Source organism: Grampus griseus (assembly GCF_964374135.1).
Source record: "Grampus griseus genome assembly, chromosome: 1".
In the NCBI taxonomy this organism is placed as follows: Eukaryota; Metazoa; Chordata; class Mammalia; order Artiodactyla; family Delphinidae; genus Grampus; species Grampus griseus.
The window spans coordinates 155,479,394-155,503,650 of NC_139017.1; the positions used below are offsets into that span (position 1 = coordinate 155,479,394).

Sequence of the window (24,257 nt, forward strand, 5' to 3'; positions counted from 1 at the left end):
AGCTGTGTATTACTCCCATATAACAAGATTACATTTGAGAAGTAGATATAACTATCATAAAAGATTCTTCAGTTCTAAAGATCCTTTTTGTAAAGATTAAATCTAGGGCTTCCCTGGTGGTGCAGTGGTTAAGAATCCGCCTGCCAATGCAGGGTACACAGGTTTGAGCCCTGGTCTGGGAAGATCACACATGCTGTGGAGCAACTAAGCCTGTGCGCCACAACTGCTGAGCCTGTGCTCTACAGCCCGCGAGCCACAACTACTGAGCCTGTGTGCTACAACTACTGAAGCCTGTGCACCTAGAGCCTGTGCTCTGCAACAAGAGAAGCCATCTCAATGAGAAGCCTGCCCACCGCAACGAAGAGTAGCCCATGCTCGCCGCAACTAGAAAAAGCCTGCGCGCAGCAACGAAGACCCAATGCAGCCAAAAAAAAAGAAAGAAAAAGATTAAATCTAGTCTAATAACTTGTAAATTTTGACTTTTGAGGTATTTGAAGGCGATTACGACTATAATGTAGAAGAGATGAATATGACAGTTATTTTTTTGTTTGAATTTCTAGTTTCCTCAGTACTAACACTGTATTCATTTCTCTGTCTCTTCTTTTTTTCTTTAAGGAATATGTACATGCTTCAAAGCCGAAAACTCAAGAAAGTGAACTGAAAATTAGTGCTGTCTTTTCAGTCAGTGACAGTCCTCTTGGTAAGAAACAGAACTGTAAGTTAGTTAGAATCAGTATTTGTTATATTCTGACCAGTAGAATTGAGGGAAAGTACCTCATGTAAGTCTTTTTCTTCCTTTAGACAAAGCAGTGCTTTTCAAACTGGCTAGCTGGTCTTGACCAGTATTTTAAAAAGTGGAATATAATTACAGTTGGTCCTTGAACAACATGGGTTTGAACTACGCAGTTCCACTTACAGGTGATTTTTTTCAATAAATATAGTACCTGTATTTTTATTCTACAGATCTGTAAATTAACTAAGTGTGGGGACATTTTTATGTTCTATTGGAGATCACAATATGTGGAATCAGAAGAACTAGGGTTTGAGTCCTGATTCTATCCAGACTGTTTCAGCTTCCTGCCCTTGGATGAGTCATTTATCAATTCTTTTGTTTTTGAGACAGAGATAGCAGGACACAGATTTTTGACTGCGTGGGGTCGGCACCCCTAACCTCTGAGTTGTTTAAGGGTCAACTGTATATCAGAGTGTGGTGCATATAGTAAGGAAGCATATTATTTCATGAAACTACTGTTTCAGTTATTAAATTTTATATACATATACACACACATGCACATACAGATGTATGTGTGTGTCTCTTGGGTTATAATGTGAAATGTAGTTCTAACTGTGTCATGGTTCAAAAGTTTGAAGCTGCCTGTTTTAGAGTGGTTATTGCCTCAATATTGGATTTCAAGACTGAGGGAATTTGTCCTAAAAAATAGAGAATGTGTATATGTTCATGTTGATGTGAAAACAGTTTTTGTTGTTGTTGTTGTTTTTTCTTATTTTGTTTTTATAGCCCAACAGTTGACCCCAGGCTTTCAGCTCTCTCTTGCATCATCTGGCCCAAATATATCGCTTCCTTCAGTTCCAGCCGTAGCTATTCAGGTTTTTTGTTCTGGTTGCAAAAAAATGCTTTATAAGGGGCAAACTGCATTTCATAAGACAGGATCTACTCAGCTCTTTTGCTCCACAAGGTGCATCATCGGATATTCTTCACCTGTCTGCCTACCACCTCCTCCCAAGAAAACCTGTGCAAACTGCTCAAAGTATGAAATTCTTAATTATATCCCTTACTTTTTAAGTGTTTTTAGTTCAAATATGCTATTGCTATTTTAAATCTCTTTAGCTCATTTCCCTGGAAATACTTTATAGCTAATTGAGAAGTTTGCAAATTCTAAAGTTTTGTAAAGTTAAATAAGTGACTTGATGTAAAAAAGTATTGTTTAGACCAGTTTTCCTATCTCTTTCAATTAGAAAGAAATAAATTATTTGTGAGAAACTATAGGACCACTCCTATATTGTACGTCTACTGTAATTGTAGACAACAATACTCAAAATTGTTATCTTGAATGTTATTGAAGTATAGAATGAAATAATATCACCCGTATAATAGTATATGAAAGTTATTTAATTCTTTAGAAGGTAAATGGCCACAAAAATAATGCATTTATTCCTGAAAAGTCCTTGTGAGCTTTTGTTGGGGGTCATTGTTACTTTATAATAATGCATAGATGCAGAGAGAGGAAGAAATAGCAATGAAGTTATATAAACTTCTTTCTCTGCCTCAGTAAGTTTGAAGAATTTGGCACGTTTTACCTATTTGTGTGGTAGTGCAATTCTAGGAATACAGTGTGTTGTCAGTAGTCACTAATGTAGAGCAAGGAAAGTTAAGAGCTTGGTTTTAGATTGTAGCTCTATCACTTACCAGCTATATGACCTTGGGTCAGATATTTAACCTTTCTAAGCCTTAGTTTCTTCATTGGTAAATAATATCTACTTCCTCAGGTTTTAATGAGACAGTGTTGGCACAGGACCTAGCACATAGCAAATGCTTAATAAGTGGGATCCTATTATTTTTAATAATAAATTTGGTATTATGTATATTTAACATAATTTATAGGTCTCTATTTTGTCTTTGGCGATATATGATAGTTTCTTTATCTGCTTGGTGTGTTGGCCTTAGGTATCTAAAAGTAGATCCTGTTAAAATGGAAATCCCCGACTAAAAGGAAAGAGGCATTTTAAAACATTTTACTTAAATATTCAAATTTAGTTTTGTTCCAAAATGCCCCTCTAATACCTTACTTTAACTCTTTTATGTCATTCTCATGAAACTGATCTGGAAGGGTAAATTTAGTTTTTTGTTTTTAGATATTCAATCTCAACATATCAAATATCAAAAGGAAATTAATTAAATTTTAAAGAACATAACACCGCCTATACATCCAAATACATATTCTCTTAAAAGTAGAGACTCTTGTCATTGGCTTTTTACCACAATGCTGTTGTTATTCAAAATTTTTTTTTGTCTCTTGATTTTGCATTGCCTTCAGAGGCTGTGAAACATTCCTTTAGACTAAGTTAGGTGATAAATCTATCTTTCAAGCTGGGGTTTGATTTTTGCACATTGCCAAAAGTTACTTGATGTCTTACCAGCTGACTAGTGTAGATGATTAAACTGAGTCATACTGTTAAACATGGTCTCTGACTATAAAATTAAAAAGTTGTGCTTAGAGTTCTTATAAACTAAAAGAGAAATTAGAAAAAATGTTTGAGCCACGTTGTTGGGAGAGGTATGGTTTCTCTAAGGTGAATGTTAAGATGCAACATATATTTGGATGTATAAAGTTTAGAATGCATTTATATTTATGTGCACAGATTTTCATTAAAAAGTCATTCTCATTGGTTTACTTATATATATATAGCACTGGCAGATTTACATTATTAAATAAAATTCTTAATTGCTTTCATTTTAGTAGAAAAATTACTTTTCAAAATTAATACTTCATCTGCATGTAGGCATATCCACTTGGTTTCCAAGATTCACTGTCATATTAGTAAGGCTAGGTGAGTTTTAGAACATTAAAGTAGTGCTCTATTGCTGTTTTTTTATATTTTTAATTTTTTTTTATTTTGGCTGTGTGGTGCGGCATGCAGGATCTTAGCATGCGGGATCTTAGTTCCCTGATCAGGGATCAAACCTGAGCCCCCTGCATTGGGAGCACGGAGTCTTAACCACTGGACCACCAGGGGAGTCCCTGTTGCTGTTGTTATTCTTTTGTAGTTTACCATGGAGTTCTGTATAATAAAGGTACAGGATGGAAGGCAGAATAGTGGAATGATGAAGTCCATGGACTGTAGAATCAGACTGCCTCGATTTGTATTCTGGCTTCACTGCTTACCAGCTGAATGACTTTGGCAAGTCATTATTTAACCTTTCTGATTTGGTGTCCTAATAATACTTACCTTACAGAGTTTTTTGATAATTAAATTGGATAATTTGAGTAAAGAGACCAGTGTGTGGCACATAGAAATTACCCAGTACATTATTGTAGTACATAATATTATTGCCATTAATTTTCTTTACTGTGTGGTCATTAATTAGAAACTAGTGTTTCTAATTAATGACTATTTCCTTCAGTTTTTATACTTGTCAGAAGAATGGCAATAACTTAGTCTCTGTTTTTACTGGCAGTGCTTATTGTAACAATTAGCTCTTACAGAATAACTCTACAAGTCTCATAGAACAACTCAGTTATTTGTATCCTTTTTGTTTCATTCTTGTTTCCATCTGTCCTCTGATACCAAGCCTTAATAGTGCTTTTGTCTGTCATTTGTTTCTTTGGTCTCTTCAGTTATAGTGAAGATTTATATACCATGCTCATTTTTAATGCTAATCTTTGGTAGTTCATCTGTTTCCCAAATCTTACATTTAAATAAAAAGTTTTTTCATTCCTTATTTCATTCATGTTTCTACTCTTGGCAGCTACTGGGTAGTAAGAGGACAAGTGTTTTGTGGTCTGGAGTTGTGGGATGGCCACTTGTTCTGTTGGCTCCAGTGGATGAAAGTTGGTTGGAGCTGGAAGCCTCAATGTTTTTTTCATGAGCATCTGGCTAGATATATTTTAAATGTAGCTCTCCTTCAACACATCTATGAATTCAGTATTATAAACTCCGTTTTATACATGAGGAAATTGAGACAGTAATTGCCTCACTCATTGTCACTCAGATGATAAGTAATAGAACTAATCATCAAACCCAGTTTCCCAGATGCCTTTTCCAGGGCTACCCATTTACTACTATACAATAGCTGCCCTTAGTAAATGTAGTTATTTTAGCTCACAAAGAGGAAGAAATTACAATTACGAAGAACACATTTCATTTTGCCTTTGTTATTTATTTTTAGAGACATTTTAAATCCAAAGGATGTGATCACAACCCGATTTGAAAATTCCTCTCCTAGCAAGGATTTCTGCAGCCAATCATGCCTTTCTTCTTATGAGCTAAAGAAAAAACCTGTTGTTACCATATATACCAATAGCATTTCAACTAGGTGCAGCATGTGTCAAAAGAATGCTGATGTAAGTTGAATTTCACCTTTATTGGGATTCTCTTCACAGATTAGATGTTTTTAACCGGCTTTGCTTATTTTGTATCTGTATGTGTTTTTATTTCCTAGATTCGATTTGAAGTTAAATATCAAAATGTGGTACATGGTCTTTGTAGTGATGCCTGTTTTTCAAAATTTCATTCTACCAACAACCTTACCATGAACTGTTGTGAGAACTGTGGAAGCTATTGCTATAGTAGCTCTGGTCCTTGCCAGTCCCAGAAGGTTTTTAGTTCAACAAGTATCACAGCATATAAACAGGTATGAATATCAGTCTGTTGTGTACAGTTGGGCTTACCCCTTCTGAGATGGCTGCACAGGGATGAAGTGCAGCATAAAAGAGTGAGCTCTTCCCATCAGTTGATCTTGGTGTGTGATTTCCCCTCCTGAAAAATGGGATAGATTCTGATGCTGTAAGGGTTGATTTGACAGTGAGATGATATAGGTGAACTAGGTCATTTTTTAGGGTTTCCTTCATGGCCAAGAATTCACAAATATAATTTCATGATTTGCTATGAGTCTGAAATATTCTGTGACATATTGATAGTGAAGAAAACCCCATATTATTGTGAATAAACTATGACCAAGAGTTAAAAGATGATACAATCAGCAAATATAAAACATCTTTTTCCTTTTAGAAAATATATATTTTAAATGTGTTTTGGAATGAATTGTAATTATTCTGGCAACATTGCCTTATTAGAATACTGTAGCTTTTTTGTTTTCTTTTTTCTATTTTCCAACTGCCTTTTTAAAATTTTAGCTAATTTTTATTTATTAGTTTCGTTACTAAATATATTAATTTGTGTCAGTTTAATTATTGCTGAATAATATGGGGTCTTTAAAAAGTTATTTTTTAAACAGGTATAAATGATAATTAAAAGTTTTTTTCAGTTAGGATGTTTGGTTTATTTTTAATTCCTTTGAGCATCTATTTGAGTAATAGATGTTCATCTTTGGAAAGTATCTCTTTTCTAGAAACTTAGCCACTTTTTGCAGTCTGGCTACTACTTTCACAAGAATAAAATCCATGTTTTATATATATGTGTGTGTGTATATATATATACATATATATATGTATTCCAAAAATCATTTCCATTCCTGATTTTGTTACTGGTATTATACCCTATCAACTGCATGAATGATGTTCGTCTTTTACCAGGAAGATTATGTATTGTAACTTTGCAATTTATATTTTCCTACCTTTTACTTCCCTATTTAATTCATTACTAAAAGACCTTATATTGTGTCAGTGACAGGGTAGCAGTTAGGAGCTTGGACTTAGGAGCCAGATGAAGTAAGTTTAGTCTCCTACTTTATTTGTTAATTTAAAGTTTGTTTAAATTAAAAATATATATATAATTTTTTTAAAGTATCTCACTATGTTATTGAAAGGATTTTATGGTACAGTGTATGTAAATTGCTTAGTGTGGGGCCTGCTCATGGTAAGCACTCAGTAAGTAATAACATTGGTAATTTATATAAATGGTAGCATTATTATTGTTGTTGTTTCTTAAAACATGAATAACCTTACAGGCAAATTTTATTATGAAACTCAGCTTGAACTACAGGTAGTTCTGTAGAATCTCCTAATATACATTAAACATCTTTTCTATCTCCTGATAAAGAGTCTTCCTAGTTAAGTAACCTTCAAGGTGGTAGACTCTATCCTAGATTGATGTCCAGGTCTGTCCTGAGGGTGGTCCTTCGGTTCATGGATTACTTGGTCCTCTCTGATTATTTGTGATGAGAGAAGTATGTTATGACTAATTAGTTATTACTTTTAATGTGTTTTGTTGTTGCTAATATAGATGAGTAGTTACTAATATTTTTCAGTTTACATTTTACAGGCATACCTCAGAAATATTGTGGGTTTGGTTCTAGACCACTGCGATAAAGCAAGATTATATGTATCAATTCTTATATACACATACACACGAATATAATTTATATATATACATATTATATATATAATTGATATATATTCTTGGTTGAAAGAGGTATGTTTCAGGTCTATGTGGGTCCTTTCAAAAAGTAAAGAGCTAATCCTTAAATAATTCTAAAATAGTGTTTATAGACATTTCATCAGTTAAGAGTTTTAGAGACATGTGATTGAGTTCATCCAGTTTCTGTAGCTAGGAAAGCAGCTTACTAGATAACTAACTTAGATAGATTATGTCTTTTCTTCACCTTTAGAAAGAGAGGGCATTTATAGACATACCTCAGAGATACTGCATGTTCAGTTACAGACCACCACAATAAAGCAAATAATGCAATAAAGTGACACACAAATTTTTGGTTTCCCAGTGCATATAACAGTTATGTTTACACTATACTGTAGTCTGTGAAGTGTGCGATAACATTATGTCTTAGAAAAACAATGTGCATACCTTAATTTAAAAATACTTTATTGCTTAAAAATGCTAACATTCCTCTGAGCCTTCAGCGAGTTGTAATCTTTTTGCTGGTGGAGGGTCTTGCCTCGATGTTGATGACTGCCGACTGCTCAGGGTGGTGATTACTGAAGGTGATTACTGGGGTGGCTGTGGCAGTTTCTTAAAATAAGACAATTAAGTTTGCTGCATGGATTGACTCTTCCTTTCATAAACGATTTCTCTGTGGTATGCAGAGCTGTTTGATAGCATTTGACCCTCAGTAGAACTTCTTTCAGAATGGGAATCAATCCTGTCAAACCCTGTTGCTGCTTTATCAACTAAATTTATGTAATATTCTAAATCCTTTGTTGTCATTTCAACAGTCATCTTCACCAGGAGTAGATTCCATCTCAAGACACCACTTGTTTTTGCTCAGCCGTAAGAAGCAACTCCTTGTTCATTAAAGTTTTGTCCTGAGATTGTGGAAATTGAGTCACATCTTTCGGGCTTCACCTCTAATTCTTGTCCTTTTGCTATTTCCACCAATCTGCAGTTACTTTATTCACTGACGTCTTAAACCCCTCAAAGTCATCCATGATAGTTGGAGTCAACTTCTTCTAAACTCCTGTTAATGTAGATATTTTGACCTCTTCCCATGAATCACTTATGCTTTTAATGTCATCTAGAATGGTGAATCTTTTCCAGAAGGCTTTTAATTTACTTTGTCCAGCTCTATCAGAAGAATCACAATCTATGGCAGCAATAGCGTTACGAAATGTATTTCTTAAATAATAAGAGTTGAAAGTCAAAATTACTCTTTGATCCATGGGCTGCAGAATGGATGATTTGTTAGCAGGTGTGAAAACAACATTAATATCATTGTACATCTCCATCAGAGCTCCTGGGTGACCAGATGCATTGTCAATGAGCAATAATATTTTGAAAGGAATCTTTTCTTCTGAGGAGTAGGTATCAACAGTGGGCTTAAAATATTCAGTAAACCGTGTTGTCAGCAGATGTGCTGTTATCTAGGCATTGTTTTTCCATTTATAGAACACAGGCAGAGTAGATTTAGCATAATTCTTAAGGGCCCTAGGATTTTTAGAATAATAAATGAGCATTGGCTTCAACTTAAAGTCACCAGGTGCAGTAGCCCCTAACAAGAGAGTTGGCCTGTCCTTGAAGCTTTGAAGCCAGGCATTGACTTCTCTCTAGCATGAAAGTCCTAGATGGAATCTTCTTCCAATGGAAGGCTATTTCATCTGCATTGAAAATCTGCTGTTTAATGTAGCCACCTTCATTAATTATCTTAGCTAGATCTTCTGAATAACTTGTAGCTTCCGCATCAGCACTTGCTGCTTCACATTGTACTTTGATGTTTTAGAGATGGCTTCTTTCCTTAAAACTCATGAACCAACCTCTGCCACCTTCAGACTTTTCTTCTGCAGCTTCCTCACCTGTCTCAGCCTTCATAGAATTGAAGAGAGGTAGGGCCTTGCTTTGGATTAGGCTTTGGCTTAAGGGAATATTGTGGCTGGTTTGATCTTCTGTCCAGACACTAAAACTTTATCCATATCAGCAGTAAGACTGTTTTGCTTTCTTATCATTTGTGTCTTCACTGGAGTAGCACTTTTAATTTCCTTCAAGAGCTTCTCCTTTGCATCTACAACTTGGCTAACTGGCACAAGAGGCCTAGCCTTAGGCCTCTCTTAGCTTTCCACATGCCTTCCTCACTAAGTTTAATCATTTCTAGCTTTTGATTTGAAGTGAGAAACGTGTAACTGTTCCTTTCACTTGACTACCTAGAGACCATTGTAGGGTTATTAACTGGCCTAATTTCAATATTGTTGTGTCTCAGGGAATAGGGGGCCTGAGGAGAGGGAGAGAGATGGGAAATAGCTGGTCAGTGGAGCAGTCAGAACACATACAACGTTTATCAATTTAGCTAGTCTTAAATGGGCGTGGTTTATGGTGCCCCAAAATAGTTACAGTGGTAACATCAAAGATCACTGATTACAGGTCACCATAAAATATACAATAATAATGAAAAATTTTGAAATATTGTGGGAATTACCAAAATGTGACACAGTGAGCAAATGCTGTTGGAAAAATGGCACTGATAGACACAGGGTTGCCACAGATCTTCAATTTGTAAAAAATGCAGTATCTGCAAAGCATAATAAAGTGAAGCACAATAAAATGAGGTATGCCTGTATTATTGTCTGAAAGAACTTATTTTTCCTACATCCCAACTTTTAGGAAAGTCTGTACTTAGTGTAGCTGCTATCATTGTCATGCTCAAATATTTTAGCCAAAGGCTTTGGTTGTAGGTAGATTTTATTTTTCTTTCCTTAAACCATATATATATACGTGTGCTTGTACTAGGTATCTAAATCTTATTTTATTTTAATAGAATTCAGCCCAAACTCCTCCATATGCCTTGGGGAAATCATTGAGGCCCTCAGCTGAAATGATTGAGACTACGAACGACTCAGGAAAAACAGAGCTTTTCTGCTCTATTAATTGCTTATCTGCTTACAGAGTTAAGACAGTTATTTCTTCAGGTAATGTTTAAGTTTGATAAATTTATAGATTTCGTAACTGTTAAAGAAGAATGTGACTGCTTTTCTTTCACTTCGTTACAAACTAAACTGATCTATGTGGTTAAATAAAGACCCAAGGTCATTTTAGTTTCAAAGAGCTGATTTTTATTTTTATTTTCTTTGAAGGATCCATGCAGTATTTTTTTTAAGTAATTAATTAATTTATTTTAGGCTGCGTTGGGTCTTAGTTGCAGCATGTGAGATATTTTGTGGTGGTGTGCAGGCTTCTCTCTAGTTGTGGCACACGGGCTGAATAGTTGTGGCGCATGGGCTTAGTTGCCCCGTGGCATGTGGGATCTTAGTTTCCCCACCAGGGACCAAACCCATATTCCCTGCATTGGAAGGCGGATTCTTAACCACTGGACCACCAGGGAAGTCCCACAAAGAGCTGATTTTTTTTTTTTTTTTTGCGATACGCAGGCCTCTCACTGTTGTGGCCTCTCCCGTTGCAGAGCACAGGCTCCAGACACACAGGCTCAGTGGCCATGGCTCACGGGCCCAGCCGCTTTGCGGCATGTGGGATCTTCCTGGACCGGGGCACGAACCTGCGTTTCCTGCATCGGCAGGTGGACTCTCGACCACTGCACCACCAGGGAAGCCCAAGAGCTGATTTTTAAGTGACAAAGTTTTTCAGTGATTCTCTTGATTGAAGTATTTATTTTGTAATTTCATATGTGAAAAGAGAGAAAAAACACGTATAAGTTCCAAGTTAATTTTTGCGTAAGTGGGACTTAATTGAGGTTAGCTTTACATATTATTGTAAAGTTCCTTCTTTTTTGTTTTGCATATTACTGCATATTTGGTTTTTTTACTCTCCTAATACATTTTTGGATCATTTGTTCATCTGTGTAACTTACTCATTGGTTTTTATTTTTTGCTACCAAGGTGTCCAGGTTTTGTGTCATAGTTGCAAAACCTCAGCAGTCCCTCAGTATCACCTAGCCATGTCCAATGGAACTATATACAGCTTCTGCAGCTCCAGTTGTGTGGTGGCTTTCCAGGTATGAGCTAAGGTAGTACTTTACCCTTGCAGTTCTCTTAGGCGTTGGTCTATGGCAAATGTTAACTGCTGAAGGACCATGCTTATTAAGTTAGAAAGAAAAAAATTCTATTCAGCTGTGATCCAAGAGGTCATTTCTGCAAAATGTCTGAGCCCAAGATTTGACCCTCAGTCCTTCTTAATTCAGAGTGCTCACCTAAACTACCTTTCTCTCCCACTTTCTCCCTTGGCTCTCTCCCTTTCAAAAGAATGGAAGCTAGGCTATGGTTTGGATAGGTGGCATGGTGATGTGCTCATGTGTCCCTTCGTTTCATCCTGGGCCAGATACATAATGAGTCCTGGTGTGGATATGGAAGCTTCCACGTACTTGTCCCATTCTCTTCTCTCTGATACACAGGGAAAGGGTAGAGTTTCCCATCCTCCTGGGTGGGAAGATGCCTGATGTAGTATCCCTGGCACAGGGAGAAAGAGACTACTGGTGGCCACTGTGCTCTTAATAGCCATGAGAGGCTGGTTGGTAATGGGAGTGCAGGTGAAGGGGTATCTTGGGGGAAAGGAGAGGGCTGCTTTAATTTATTAATTAGTCATGTACTAGAGATCTTTGTCTGGAAAGCCTGAATTTTAGTCCTCAATCTTTTAATGTTGCATTTCTCAGTCCTATTCTGGAAGTATGCCATTTCAACTCTTTCTGTGAACTACTCAATAAAATTTTCAAGAAACGTTTGGGGGGAATTAATTTATTAAAATGAGAAAATGAAATTGATCAAGTTACCTTATTTCTCAGTTGATAAAATCTTTGCCTTATTTGTATTCATTCAGAATGTATTTAACAAGCCAAAAGGAACAAACTCTTCAGCAGTGCCCTTGTCTCAGGGCCAAGTGGTTGTAAGTCCACCCTCTGGGTCAGCAGTGTCAGCAGGAGGAGGTAACACCTCTGCCGTTTCGCCCAGCTCCGTCAGTGGCTCTGCCGCAGCCAATCTCCAGCCTCCTTCTGCTCAGTCCCAGCAAGTTGCTTTAACCCATACAGTTGTTAAACTCAAGTGTCAGCACTGTAACCATCTGTTTGCCACAAAACCAGAACTTCTTTTCTACAAGGTAAAGAGAGATCGTGGAAGGGATTGAATATGAGTTTATCTAAAGAAGTATTTTTGTCTTTTCATCTTTGACAGTCCCTTGGTTTGCTTTGAAATGAGAAAGAAAAGGATTTCTTAACAATAAAGCAACTGTTTAATTTAATTAGATATTAATGACTGTTCTTCCTCTGCAGGGTAAAATGTTTCTGTTTTGTGGCAAGATTTGCTCTGATGAATACAAAAAGAGAAATAAAGTTATGGCAATGTGTGACTACTGTAAACTGCAGAAAATTATAAAGGAGACTGTACGATTCTCAGGGGTTGATAAGCCATTCTGTAGTGAAGGTAAAGAAAAAAGCTCAGTTTTGGCCGCAGAGCATATGGTTGTTATGAAGTAATTCATGATGAGTTGAGCTGTTAATCCACAATTAATTTTCAAGTAATTTCTTTTATGAAGTATAATTTGAAGCTTTTTTATTGAGTTTATACTTAATTCACTTTAAATTCTATCCTTTTAAATGTTATAATAATCTCAATAAAGAAAAACTTTCAAAATATAATTAGGTCAATGGTATTCGTATATAGAAAATCTCTTTGTAAGTTTAGCTATGACTTCAGAGATCTTTTTGTTTTTGCACCCATTCATAAAGAGGGTACTTAGGCAATTACTGCTTCTTGGCTTAAGAAACTTTTATATTGGGTTGGCCAAAAGGTTGCTTCGTTTTTTTCTGTATGATGGCTCTTGTAGCACTTAGTTTTCTTTAACTTCATTCGAAACAATTTTGTTAGATTGTATGTGACAGCTGTCATATCAGCGTGCATTTAAAAAAAGACTTATCAAAATTGGTGAATTTTGGGGGACTTCCCTGGTAGTCTAGTAGTAAAGAATCCACCTTTCAACGCAGGGGGCACAGGTTTGATTCCTGATCAGGGAACTAAGGTTCCACGTGCCGCGGGGCAACTAAGCCCATGCGCCACAACTACTGAGCTTGCGCACCTCAACTAGAGAGGCTGTGTGTCGCAAACTACAGAGCCCACGTGCCCTGGAGCCTGCGTGCCACAACTAGAGAAGAGAAAACCCGCATGCCACAACTGGAGAGAAGTCTGCGTGCTGCAACGAGAAGATCTCGCATGCCTCAACGAAGATTCTGTGTGCCACAACTAAGATCCGACACGGGCAAAAATTAAAAAAATAAAAAAATCGGTGAATTTTTATGTAACCATTTTAATATTGAAGATGGAAGAAAAAAGCATTTTTGGCATATTATGCTTTATTATTTCAAGGAAGTAAAAATGCAACTGAAACACAAAAAGAAGATTTGCGCAGTGTATGGAGAAGGTGCTGTGACTGATCGAATGTGTCAAAAGTGGTTTGCGAAGTTTCGTGCTGGAGATTTCTCTCTGGACGATGCTCCACGGTTGGGTAGACCAGTTGAAGTTGATAGTGATCAAATTGAGACATTGAGAACAATCAGCATTATACCACGCGGGAGACAGCTGACATACTCAAAATATCCAAATCAAGCATTGAAAATCATTTGCACCACGTTGCTTACGTTAATTGCTTTGATGTTTGGGTTCCACATAAGTTAAGCGAAAAAAACCTTGACTGTATTTCCGCATGCAATTCTCTACTTAAACGTAAGGAAGACGTTCTTATTTTTGTTTGTTTGTTTGTGTTTTGCGGTACGCGGGCCTCTCACTGTTGTGGCCTCTCCTGTTGCGGAGCACAGGCTCCGGACACACAGGCTCAGCAGCCATGGCTCATGGGCCCAGCCACTCCACGGCATGTGGGATCTTCCCGGACCGGGACACGAATCTGTGTCCCCTGCATCGGCAGGCGGACTCTCAACCACTGTGCCACCAGGGAAGCCCTTGTTTTGTTTTTTTGAACTTGGCTTTTTTCTCTTTTTTTTTAAATAAATTTATTTATTTACTTATTTTTGTCTGCGTTGGGTCTTTGTTGCTGTGCGCGGGCTTTCTCTAGTTGCGGTGAGCAGGGGCTACTCTTCGTTGTGGTACGTAGGCTTCTCATTGCACTGGCTTGTCTTTGCTGCGGAGCACGGGCTCTAGGCACGTGGGCTTCAGTAGTTGTGGCTCATGGGCTCTAGAGAGCAGGTTCAGTAGTTGTGACACATAGGCTTAGTTGCTCCGTGATAATGTGGGATCTTCCCGGACCAGGGCTCGAACCTGTGTCCCCTGCATTGGCAGGCAGATTCTTAACCACTGCACCACTAGGGAAGTCCCAGTGTTCCATTTTTAAAACAAATGGTGACGGGCGATGAAAAGTGGATACTGTACAGTAATGTGGAATGGAAGAGACTGTGGGACAAGCAAAACGAACCACCACCAGCCACACCAAAGACCAGTCTTCATCCAAAGAAGGTGATGTTGTGTATATGGTGACATTGGAAGGGAGCCCTCTGTTATGAGCTCCTTCTGGAAAACCAAACGATTAATTCCAACAAGTACTGCTTCCAGTTAGACCAACTGAAAGCAGCACTTGATGAAAAGTGTCTAGAATTAGTCAACAGAAAACGCATAACCTTCCATCAGGATAACGCAAGACCGCATGTTTCTTTGATGACCTGGCAAAAACTGTTACAACTTGGCTGGGAAGTTTTGATTCATCCACTGTATTCACCAGACATTGCACCTTCGGATTTCCTTTTATTTTGGTCTTTACAAAATTCTTTTAATGGGAAAAATTTCATTTTCCTGGAAGACAGTAAAAGGCACCTGAACAGTTCTTTGCTCAAAAAGATAAAAAAGTTTTGTGAAGATGGAATTGTGAAGTTGCCTGAAAAATGTCAGAAGGTAGTGGAACAAAAGGGTGAATACGTTGTTCAATGAAGTTCTTGGTGAAAATGAAAAATGTGTCTTTTATTTTTACTTAAAAACTGAAGACACTTTTTGGCCAACCCAATACCTCTGATGTTTCTGAATATAGACGACCTAATATTTAGAGTATATGTTTCAAAAGTGATATATTTGTTTTGTGAATATAGATAAGACTGTCTTTTAACCTAGAGGCAAATAATTGTGTCAAGTATTTAGAAATTAGCTTAAAGTTGCTATCTAAGACTGTAGAAACTCACTTTACTGTCTTCAAGTTTATATAAACTTGATGTTTCTTGCTTTTATCCCTCTGGTTCTCAGTTTGCAAATTCCTCTCTGCCCGTGACTTTGGAGAACGATGGGGAAACTACTGTAAGATGTGCAGTTATTGTTCACAGACATCCCCTAATTTGGTAGAAAATCGATTGGAGGGCAAGTTAGAAGAGTTTTGTTGTGAAGACTGCATGACCAAATTTACTGTTCTGTTTTATCAGGTAAATGTAATATATCTCTTTGGCTTTCTGAAGTTCATACAAATTATTTTCTATTTGAAATATATTCAGATTATGTGAAGAAAAATTGGGTGTTTAGAATTGGATAAATAAATTATGGGCTCCTAAAGCAAAATTCAATTGAATATAAACATGAAATCTTTGGGGTAAAGAGTATAGAATTAAAATAAATAAATAAAAGAATTAAAAAAAAAGAGTATAGAATTTCGGGAGACTTTGTTGTTGTTTGAAGATATGTTCCTTTAATTTTTGCTTTCTTATAAGGCACACGGACCTTATTTATAACTTTGGGTTTTTTTTAGTTAGAACTTTACATAGTTATGTTGCCTTAAGTTGCTCTCTCATTCAGAAAGTTACTCTGAGAAATTTGAAGTCAGACCTTGTTCTCACTTCATAGGTCAAATGACTCTGACCTCCTTAACCCTCACCTGCCTTCTTAAAAAAATTTTTTTTTTGAAAGGCTAACAACGAAAGCTATAATTAATTGAACCACTAATACATGTCCAGTGCTTCATAAGTGTTATTTCATTTACTCCTCACCACAATCCTAAGAGGTAGGTATAGTATTACCTGTTTATAAATAAGGAAAAAAAGTAAGGTCCAGGGAGGTTAAGTAATGTGCCCCTGAAGAAGCTGGTAGGTGATGGACAGCACCTGTAACATTCCAGTGAGATCACCTGTTTACTTGTCTACCTTCCTAACATATAACTTTCTTTGGGGGTCTTTTTCATAATTATATGACCAAGACCTATCTCAATGCTCAAGACGAAGGATATCTAGTTAGATATTTGTTGAATGAGTCAAAATCTTTATGACTCCAAAGCCCATATTCTTTATACTGCAGTAGGCTACCTCTTAACGTTAAAAAAAAAAAAGCCTATCTTTAGATTCCTTCATCAGTAATTTTGAAAACAGGAGATAACTTTTATATCCTCTCAATTGAGGGCATCTATACGAAACAAATAGTGTATATATTTTTAAGTACAGTGTCTTAAGGTAGGAACCTTACATTTTGTGATCTCAACTGACTCATGTATCCTGTTTTCATAGTTCCTCCGATTTTATGATTATTGTTATATTTTCATTATTTTACAGTTTTAAGCCTATCCTGTTTTACATTTCTTTCTCAGATGGCCAAGTGTGATGGTTGTAAACGACAGGGTAAGCTAAGTGAGTCCATAAAATGGCGAGGAAACATCAAACATTTCTGTAACCTATTTTGTGTCATGGAGTTTTGTCATCGTCAGCAAATTATGAATGACCCTCTGTCACAAAATAAAGGTAAAGTTAAACTTGGCTAAGGGGGTCTTTATGTCAGTCCTAAGTTACTATCAGCACACACAGTTGTAAATAATATAATAAAACAAATTTCACTGGAGTCAAATAGCCTGAATTTCCTTAAATTTTCCTGTAAGAATTCTTAAAGATTGCTCTTGAGGGAAAATTAATCCTGATGCCTTTTGCTATCAAAATCAAACACACCAAGGAATCAGTAAACATATAAGCACTGATTTTGTAGGAAAATTAGATTTGATTGCTTTTGATTGAATTATCTGTACATAAATAACTTACACTAAGGGATATATGCTATTCAGTTAATAAACCAGAAATAAAAACAGAACATGAGGGCAAACAAAGGAAGAGGATATAAGTATGTTAATATGGTTGTTGTGACTGGTGTCAGATTTGATCCAGAGCTTGCTTGTAGCCAAGGAAAAAAGAACAACACATTAATTATATCAGAAAAAATAAAGTAGACCAGTTCTTCACAGGTAGCGAAGTTTTTCCTGGCTAAGAATAAAATAATTTTGCAAGTAGGACAGCTAATGTGGTCAGAATATCCAGATGAATAGATATGTGGCATGTTCTGAAAGTAGCTCTCTGAAGTAGCACTTCTCTGAGTTAGACTAAAAACATCTGATGTTATGTTCTCTCCTCAAAGCCTGGCATGCTGCTGAATTGACAGAATTCATGTGCTTTGACATTAAAGTCTGGCCTTTGTCTGCCTTTGCAATCTTATTAATCATCACCTTAATCACATATGCCTTGCACTAATCTTTTGTGTTATCATTCATTCCGTAAGACCAGTTAGGGTGGTGGTAGAATTTTCATTGTATAATGTGGGTTAACAAAGTCACTGTTTTTATGTGGATGGACAGCTACATCACCAACTTACTTATAAAAATTCGCATGTTAAATTTTTATTTGAATCAAGCTTAGGTGTAGGAATTTTAGTATTCACTAACGGAAAAGTCCGGTTAATCCTGAAGCTGATACCTGTATTTTCACCTATTAAGTATCAGTTGAAGTTTATAATTTTAGAGAATCAGGTACCCTTTAAGTCCTAATGAACACTAATCTGAACAGAATCACCCAACCCAACATTATACAGAGTTAGATATTTGCATTGTACCTTGAAACTTAGCTGTTAAACAGGGTTTTTTTAGTGTGTGTGTGTGATCCTTTTGTTTATACTAGGTCTTACCTTTTTGTCTATTTTAATCAGTAAATATTTCTAAGGCACAAACTGCTTCAGTGGAGCTCTCTTCTGCAAGGACAAGTACAATACCAGTTATAACCAATGTGGTGTCATTGGCAAAAATATCTCCTGCCCAGCTCACAGAGAATGTTGTTTTAAAAGGTATGACTTGATGTAAAGGCATTTGGGTAGACTGTAGAGGTGAGTGTTGTCTAGGGTAAATAGCTCTTATTGGTAATGTTTACATATATGTTTATATGAGGAAACATGCCCCTCTGTCTCTGAGGGAATTGGGTAGCAAGCAGGGTGGCATGTATAGGGAAGGAAGTGGCATGTATAGTTTATTTTTTTAAGAACCCAATTGATTTTATTTATTTATCTCTTTTTTTTGATTTTTTTTTTTTTTTTTTTTTTTTGTGCGGTACGCGGGCCTCTCACTGTTGTGGCCTCTCCCGTTGTGGAGCGCAGGCTCAGCGGCCATGGCTCACGGGCTCAGCCACTCTGCGGCATATGGGATCTTCCCAGACCGGGGCACGAACCCACGTCCCCTGCATTGGCAGGCGGACTCTCAACCACTGTGCCACCAGGGAAGCCCTTTTTTTGAATTTTATTTTATTTATTTTTTTATACAGCAGGTTCTTATTAGTTATCCGTTTTATACATATTAGTGTATATATGTCAGTCCCAATCTCCCAATTGATTTTAATATCACTGCCTTTACCTTCGGAGATTCTAATACAGTAGGATGGGATTAGGCCCAGGAATCCCTACCTTTACCAAGCACCCCAGGTAGTATTGATGCCAAGTTTCCTTGTACCACTTTTTGAGAAATTCTGGACTAGGCTGTAGACCACCTTAGCAAGAGGAAAGTAACCTCTTGGTTTTAGTGTTTACTTCTGTATATTCTAGGGATAATGTATGTTTTAATTTATAACAGGTGCAGTTAATACTAAAGAGGCAGCAAAGATCATTGAAGATGTAAGTTTTATTAAATATTTTCCTGATTAATGCCCCTTGGGTTTAGTTTCATTTTGGATATAGCCTTCTAATATATGTCTGAGTTCATGTCTATTTGCTGCTTAGTCTTTTTAAAAAGTAGAGTAATATATTATACACTGATTTTTGTTTTTGAATCTTAAAGTTAGATCATTAATAAGAATGCATTCCTGATTTTATTGTTTGTGTTCTGGTTCCTGAGTTTCTTTAAATACTTGTTAATTCCGTCTGGTTGCTTATTTTTCTCTTTTACTACATTCAAGTATTTTTCTTTTAGACTAGAAGGTCTCTTGAAAAAGTTCAGTATATTGTTGTTTTATGCATCTTTGAATTATGTGAGGCTGAAAATAGTGCAAAATAAAAATATATTTAAATTCCCACTTTATTGTGAAACTTCCCAAGATTTAAAAAAAAGTTTAAAGAAATATATAATTTCAAATCTGGCAGGCTGAAAGAATTGCAGACTATCTCATTGTTGTCCTATGTCAGCATCCCTTTAGCAGGAAAACAAAATTCCTATCATCCTTTATCAGTATCACACGAACCTAATGTGTCAGATCTTGAGTTAATGTTTTCAGTGACTGTTGTGTTGCTCTCTTAACATTTGCTCTTGATACAATTCAAATCTTTTTTTAAATATTGATATCATATAACAGCGTCATTCATGTTCATTAAGTGGTGTTGCTATACTAAAAAATGTGCCCCAAATTCTAAATTTGGAGCAGAAGTTAGATGTGATAAAACTTTGTGAAGAAGGCCAGACCATTGCTATGATATCTCATGCTGTTAATTTAGGAGAGTGCACCCTGCAGAGTATTAGAGATAATGCTCAAAAAACCCCAAAGCAGTATTAAAGCAGGTACATTCTTTAGTTCACAAAATTATCTTGTAACCAGGCAAGGATAATGGAATAAATGGAAGAAATCCTGGCAACACAGCTGCAAAATCAGTGCTGCCATAATGCGTCCCTAAGGCCAAGCTATCATCTGTGCTATGGCATGAAGTATTTTTGATGATTTGAAAGGAGGCGACACTGAGACAAAAAGGTTTACTGCAAGTCATGGCTGGCTTTCCAATTTTAAAGCCCACCAAGGTTTTAAGAATACAAAAATGAGCAGGCCAGCTATATCTGCTAACACTGAAGCTATCAAAACATTTCAGCTTTACCAGAATTTAAAGAGGCTTTAACTTGGAAGACACCATAACATCTGCTAATAAAGAAGCTATAAGGGACTTCCCTGGTGGTGCAGTGGTTAAGAATCCGCCTGCCAGTGCGGGGGACATTTGTTCAATCCCTGGTCTGGGAAGATCCCACATGCCGTGGAGCAACTAAGCCTGTGAGCCACAACTGCTGAGCCTGCACTCTAGAGCCCATGAGCCACAACTACTGAAGCCCTCTCGCCTATAGCCGGTGCTCCGCAACAAGAGTAGCCACTGCAATGAGAAGCCTGCGCACCGCAACAAAGTAGCCCCTGCTCGCCACAACTAGAGAAAGCCCGCGCGCAGCAACGAGGACCCAACATGGCCAAAACTAAATGAATTAATTAAAAAAAAAAAAGCTATGAAAATGGTAAAGAAGGTAAATTTGTGCAAGGTTGTTGAAAGGAATGTTGAAATTTTGCTTGGGTTGTTGCCCAGGGATTAATAAAGGAAGACTTGCTAGAATTAGAAAAACAAAGGAAGAGGGCCCCAGCAATTAGCCTGGGCCTTTAACACATCAACTAGCAGTGAAGTGACTGGCATAGACTTTTGACCATATTTCAGCAACCAGTTGCTATATTTGAAGATGATCCAAATGTGGATTGCGGTTCCACAGTGGCAAGGCGAAAGACGGACAGTGTGTCTGCATATCAAGAAATCCTCAGTGAAAAAAGAAAAAATGAGAAAAAAAAAACAAACCACGTTAGATTCATTAGATTCATTCTTTAGCAAAAGTCTTCCAGGGAATCAGACCAGCTTTCGCCGTAATGTGGAGAGATAGTTTATCCTACTTAGTTCGATATCTCTTAACTCTCCCATTATTAGTGTTGTTGGAAGATGGTGATAACTCTACTTAATTATTTTCAGGCAGTATACTACATTAGTTAATGAACTATCAGTAAGTTAATTTTGTGTCTATATGTATGCTATGTATTGTACATTAAATTATATCTTAAAATTACATTATTAATAGATCACCATGTTGTAGAATTAATAATTTTGTTATTAACTGCCTAACTGTATAATGAATCGTTGTTAATGTACCTTATATTAATAAGTATTATTAATATGTATTATAAAAATATTCTATATTGGTTATAGGCTTATGACTCTGATAATGCATCCCTCCTCTACTTTATATGTGTGGGACAATTAGTCTTGAATTATGTTGGTTTTGAATTGTTCAGGATTTTCAGGAACACATCCCTCATATTAAATGTGACTGCCCTACATATGTTTTCCCTATATGGAGTATTTCTGTAATTCACCAATCATTTAAACTATGTTACAGAATAGTTCTGATTAATATTTTCAGTTTAGTCTATAAAAAGTATAATAATAAATAATGTAGTATTTTTATGATTAAAAAAACCTGACAGTTTTAGAATTTTTTCTTTGTTTCTCTGGGACTTTGGTCTGAATGTCTTCAGGTTATTTAAGTGGTCTTAAATTTGGGGGAAAGGTGAGATACAGGGAAGTGCAAAGAAGAGAATATACTGCAAATGTCAGCAAACTTTTTCTATAAAGGTCTAGAGAGTAAATATTTAGACTTTGCAGGGCATACAGTCTCTGTTACAACTCCTCACCTCTGCCATTGTAGTGCAGAAGTAGCCATAGCAATACATGAGTGAGTAAAACACTGGAACAGTAAAACTTTATTTACAAACACAGGTGGTGGGCCCATGAACCGTATTTTGCCAACTCCCTGTTCTACTGTATTCCCTCTATCCAGAATTAACCATTGATAGATTTGGCTTATTAGCTCACAGTTTTTTTGTTTTTTCTTCTACCCTCCCTTTTTTCTCCTTTTTAAAAAATGAATCACTACCTTCAGTCCTTTTTCACAACCCTAGATGCAACTACTGTTCTGAGTTTGGTATGTGTCCTTTCAGACCATTTTTAATCTTTCACATTCATATATACACATCCATGGAAAATAATGTTATTTTTTAAAATATCCATGTGATATTTAATAGATTTGTTACATTCCCATTGCTGCTGTATAATATTGTATATAGGGACCATATTTTATTTATCTATTGCCTATTGATAAACATTAGATTGCTTCACTATCAAAAATATCTGCTACAGTGGACATTCTGTGTCTCCTTGTGCACGTGTGCAGGTGTTTGTCTAGTGTAGACATGGAATTATGGAATTTTGGCGACAAAGTGCATTTGCATTTTTAGTTTTCAAATTGCCCTATAGAGTGGCTGTTCCAGTTTTCATTCCCACCAGCAGTTTATTTTTGTACTTATTTCCCACAGCCTTATTGTTATTTTATGTTGTCAGATTTAAACTTTCTTTTGCCAGTCTGTTTAGTAATATCTTGTTTTATTTTACATGTCACTGATTACTAGTGTGTTTGCTTATATTTCTGTTTTTGAACATTTGAATTTTCTTTGAATTTCCTGTTTTTAATTTTTCCCCATATTTGTGTTTGTCTTTTTCTTATGGATTTCTTTTTTTTAATATGTTTATTTTTATTTATTTAGTTTTTGCTGCATTGGGTTTTCATTGCTGCACGCAGGGCTCAGTAGTTCTGGCTTGTGGGCTCAGTAGTTGTGGTGCATGGGCTTAGTTGCTCTGCGGCATGTGGGATCTTCCTGGACCAGGGCTTGAACCCATGTCCCGTGCATTGGCAGGCAGATTCTTAACCACTGCACCAGGGAAGTCCTGGGTTTCTTTATATATTCTGGATTTGCCTTCCTTTCTACTTACAATTTTTACCAACACAAAAACATGCAGTAATCTTTCCTACCTGAAAAAAATCCTTCTTTAACACCATGACCTTTCAGCTACTGTCCCATTTCTCTGCTCTCCATTTTGGAAAAACTCCTCTAAGTGTGGCCTCTACTTGCTGCCACCATTTCCTTATCTGTTATCTTCCCTTAGCTCACTCTAGTCAGGCTTTTGTCTGCACCACTCCACTGAAACTATTCTTGTCAAGATCTCCATCAGTGTTTATTTTGCCAAATCCAGTGGTCAATTTTCAGTTCTTACTCTACTCATCCTTTCAGTAACATTTGATACAGTTGATCTCTCCTTCATTCCTTGAAATACCTTCTTCAACTTCTAGGTCAATCATTTGTTCCTTTTGTCAATCTACATTTCTTTGTAGGGGACTCATTATAGTCCTGTGGTTTTAAACCACCTAGATGGTGGCTGATTACCAGATTTATTTCTCTTGCCTTGACCTCTGAGCTCTAGATTCACGTATCCATCCAACTGCTTGCTTGACATTTACTCTTAGATTGTGAATAGCCATCTCAAATAAAGCAGAGCTGTTTTATTTCCCCCACACTTCCTCTCCAGTGTTCCTTCTTATCACTCCTGTTGCTGTCTTCTTAGTCTGAGCCACCATCACCTTTCTTCTGCATTGCAGTGACCTCCTACTTGTCTTCCTCCTTCCATTTTTGCCCTTTGCAGTTTTTTTCTCCACACTATTGCCAGAATGATCATCTTAAAACGCAAATCAGATTGTCATTCCAGTGCTTTAAAAACCTTCAGTGAAATTCTGAAAAAAGAAGAATAGAGAAGGGGAAGATCTAGTTCCCAAAACTATAGGATAACTACAAATTTAAAAAAATGTTTTTAAAATTTTTATTGGCGTATAGTTGATTTATAAGGTTGTGTTAGTTTCAGGTGTACAGCAAAGTGAATCAGTTATACAACAGACTTTATAAGGCTACGTAGTTGAAACAACAAGAAGCCATGGATAGACAGCTCAATAGAAAAGAAGTCTAGAAATAGACCTAAAAAAAAAATATATATATATATATATGCGAATTTAGAAACAATCTAGGTGGCAGTTCAGATCAGTAGGAGAGATCTAGATTATTCAGTAAATAGTGTTGTGACAACTGAGTAGACATATGGAAGAAAATACAGTTGGATTTCTACCTCTTAAACCAAAATGATGTCTAGATGGAGAAAAGTTTTAAGTTTTAAAAAATAATGGAAGTACTAGGAAAAAGTATAGGAAAGAATTTTAGTGCAGAAGTGGGGAAAGTCTGTCTAAATATGTCACAGAACCCAAAAGCCATAAAAGATTTGTAAGGAAAATTC

General features: G+C 36.5%; 1 protein-coding gene across 7 annotated transcripts in view; it reads left to right on the forward strand.

Annotated features, from left to right (window-relative positions):
* ZMYM6 (zinc finger MYM-type containing 6) overlaps nt 1-24,257 on the forward strand; it is a 43,371-nt gene that overhangs the window by 11,104 nt on the left and 8,010 nt on the right. For 4 of the 7 annotated variants that reach the window (XM_082662239.1, XM_082662238.1, XM_082662243.1 and 1 more), the window contains exons 3-14: nt 616-700; nt 1,520-1,769; nt 4,910-5,084; nt 5,183-5,374; nt 9,902-10,052; nt 10,977-11,092; nt 11,911-12,186; nt 12,359-12,509; nt 15,324-15,496; nt 16,645-16,795; nt 18,021-18,155; nt 18,931-18,971. In XM_082662239.1, the coding sequence (XP_082518365.1) occupies nt 616-700; nt 1,520-1,769; nt 4,910-5,084; nt 5,183-5,374; nt 9,902-10,052; nt 10,977-11,092; nt 11,911-12,186; nt 12,359-12,509; nt 15,324-15,496; nt 16,645-16,795; nt 18,021-18,155; nt 18,931-18,971 (1,896 nt within the window). Of the gene's footprint in view, nt 1-615; nt 701-1,519; nt 1,770-4,909; nt 5,085-5,182; nt 5,375-9,901; nt 10,053-10,669; nt 11,093-11,564; nt 12,187-12,358; nt 12,510-15,323; nt 15,497-16,644; nt 16,796-18,020; nt 18,156-18,930; nt 18,972-19,885; nt 21,087-24,257 lie in introns of those variants that run through there. The other 3 variants (XM_082662244.1, XM_082662242.1, XM_082662241.1) reach the window with 3 other exon arrangements.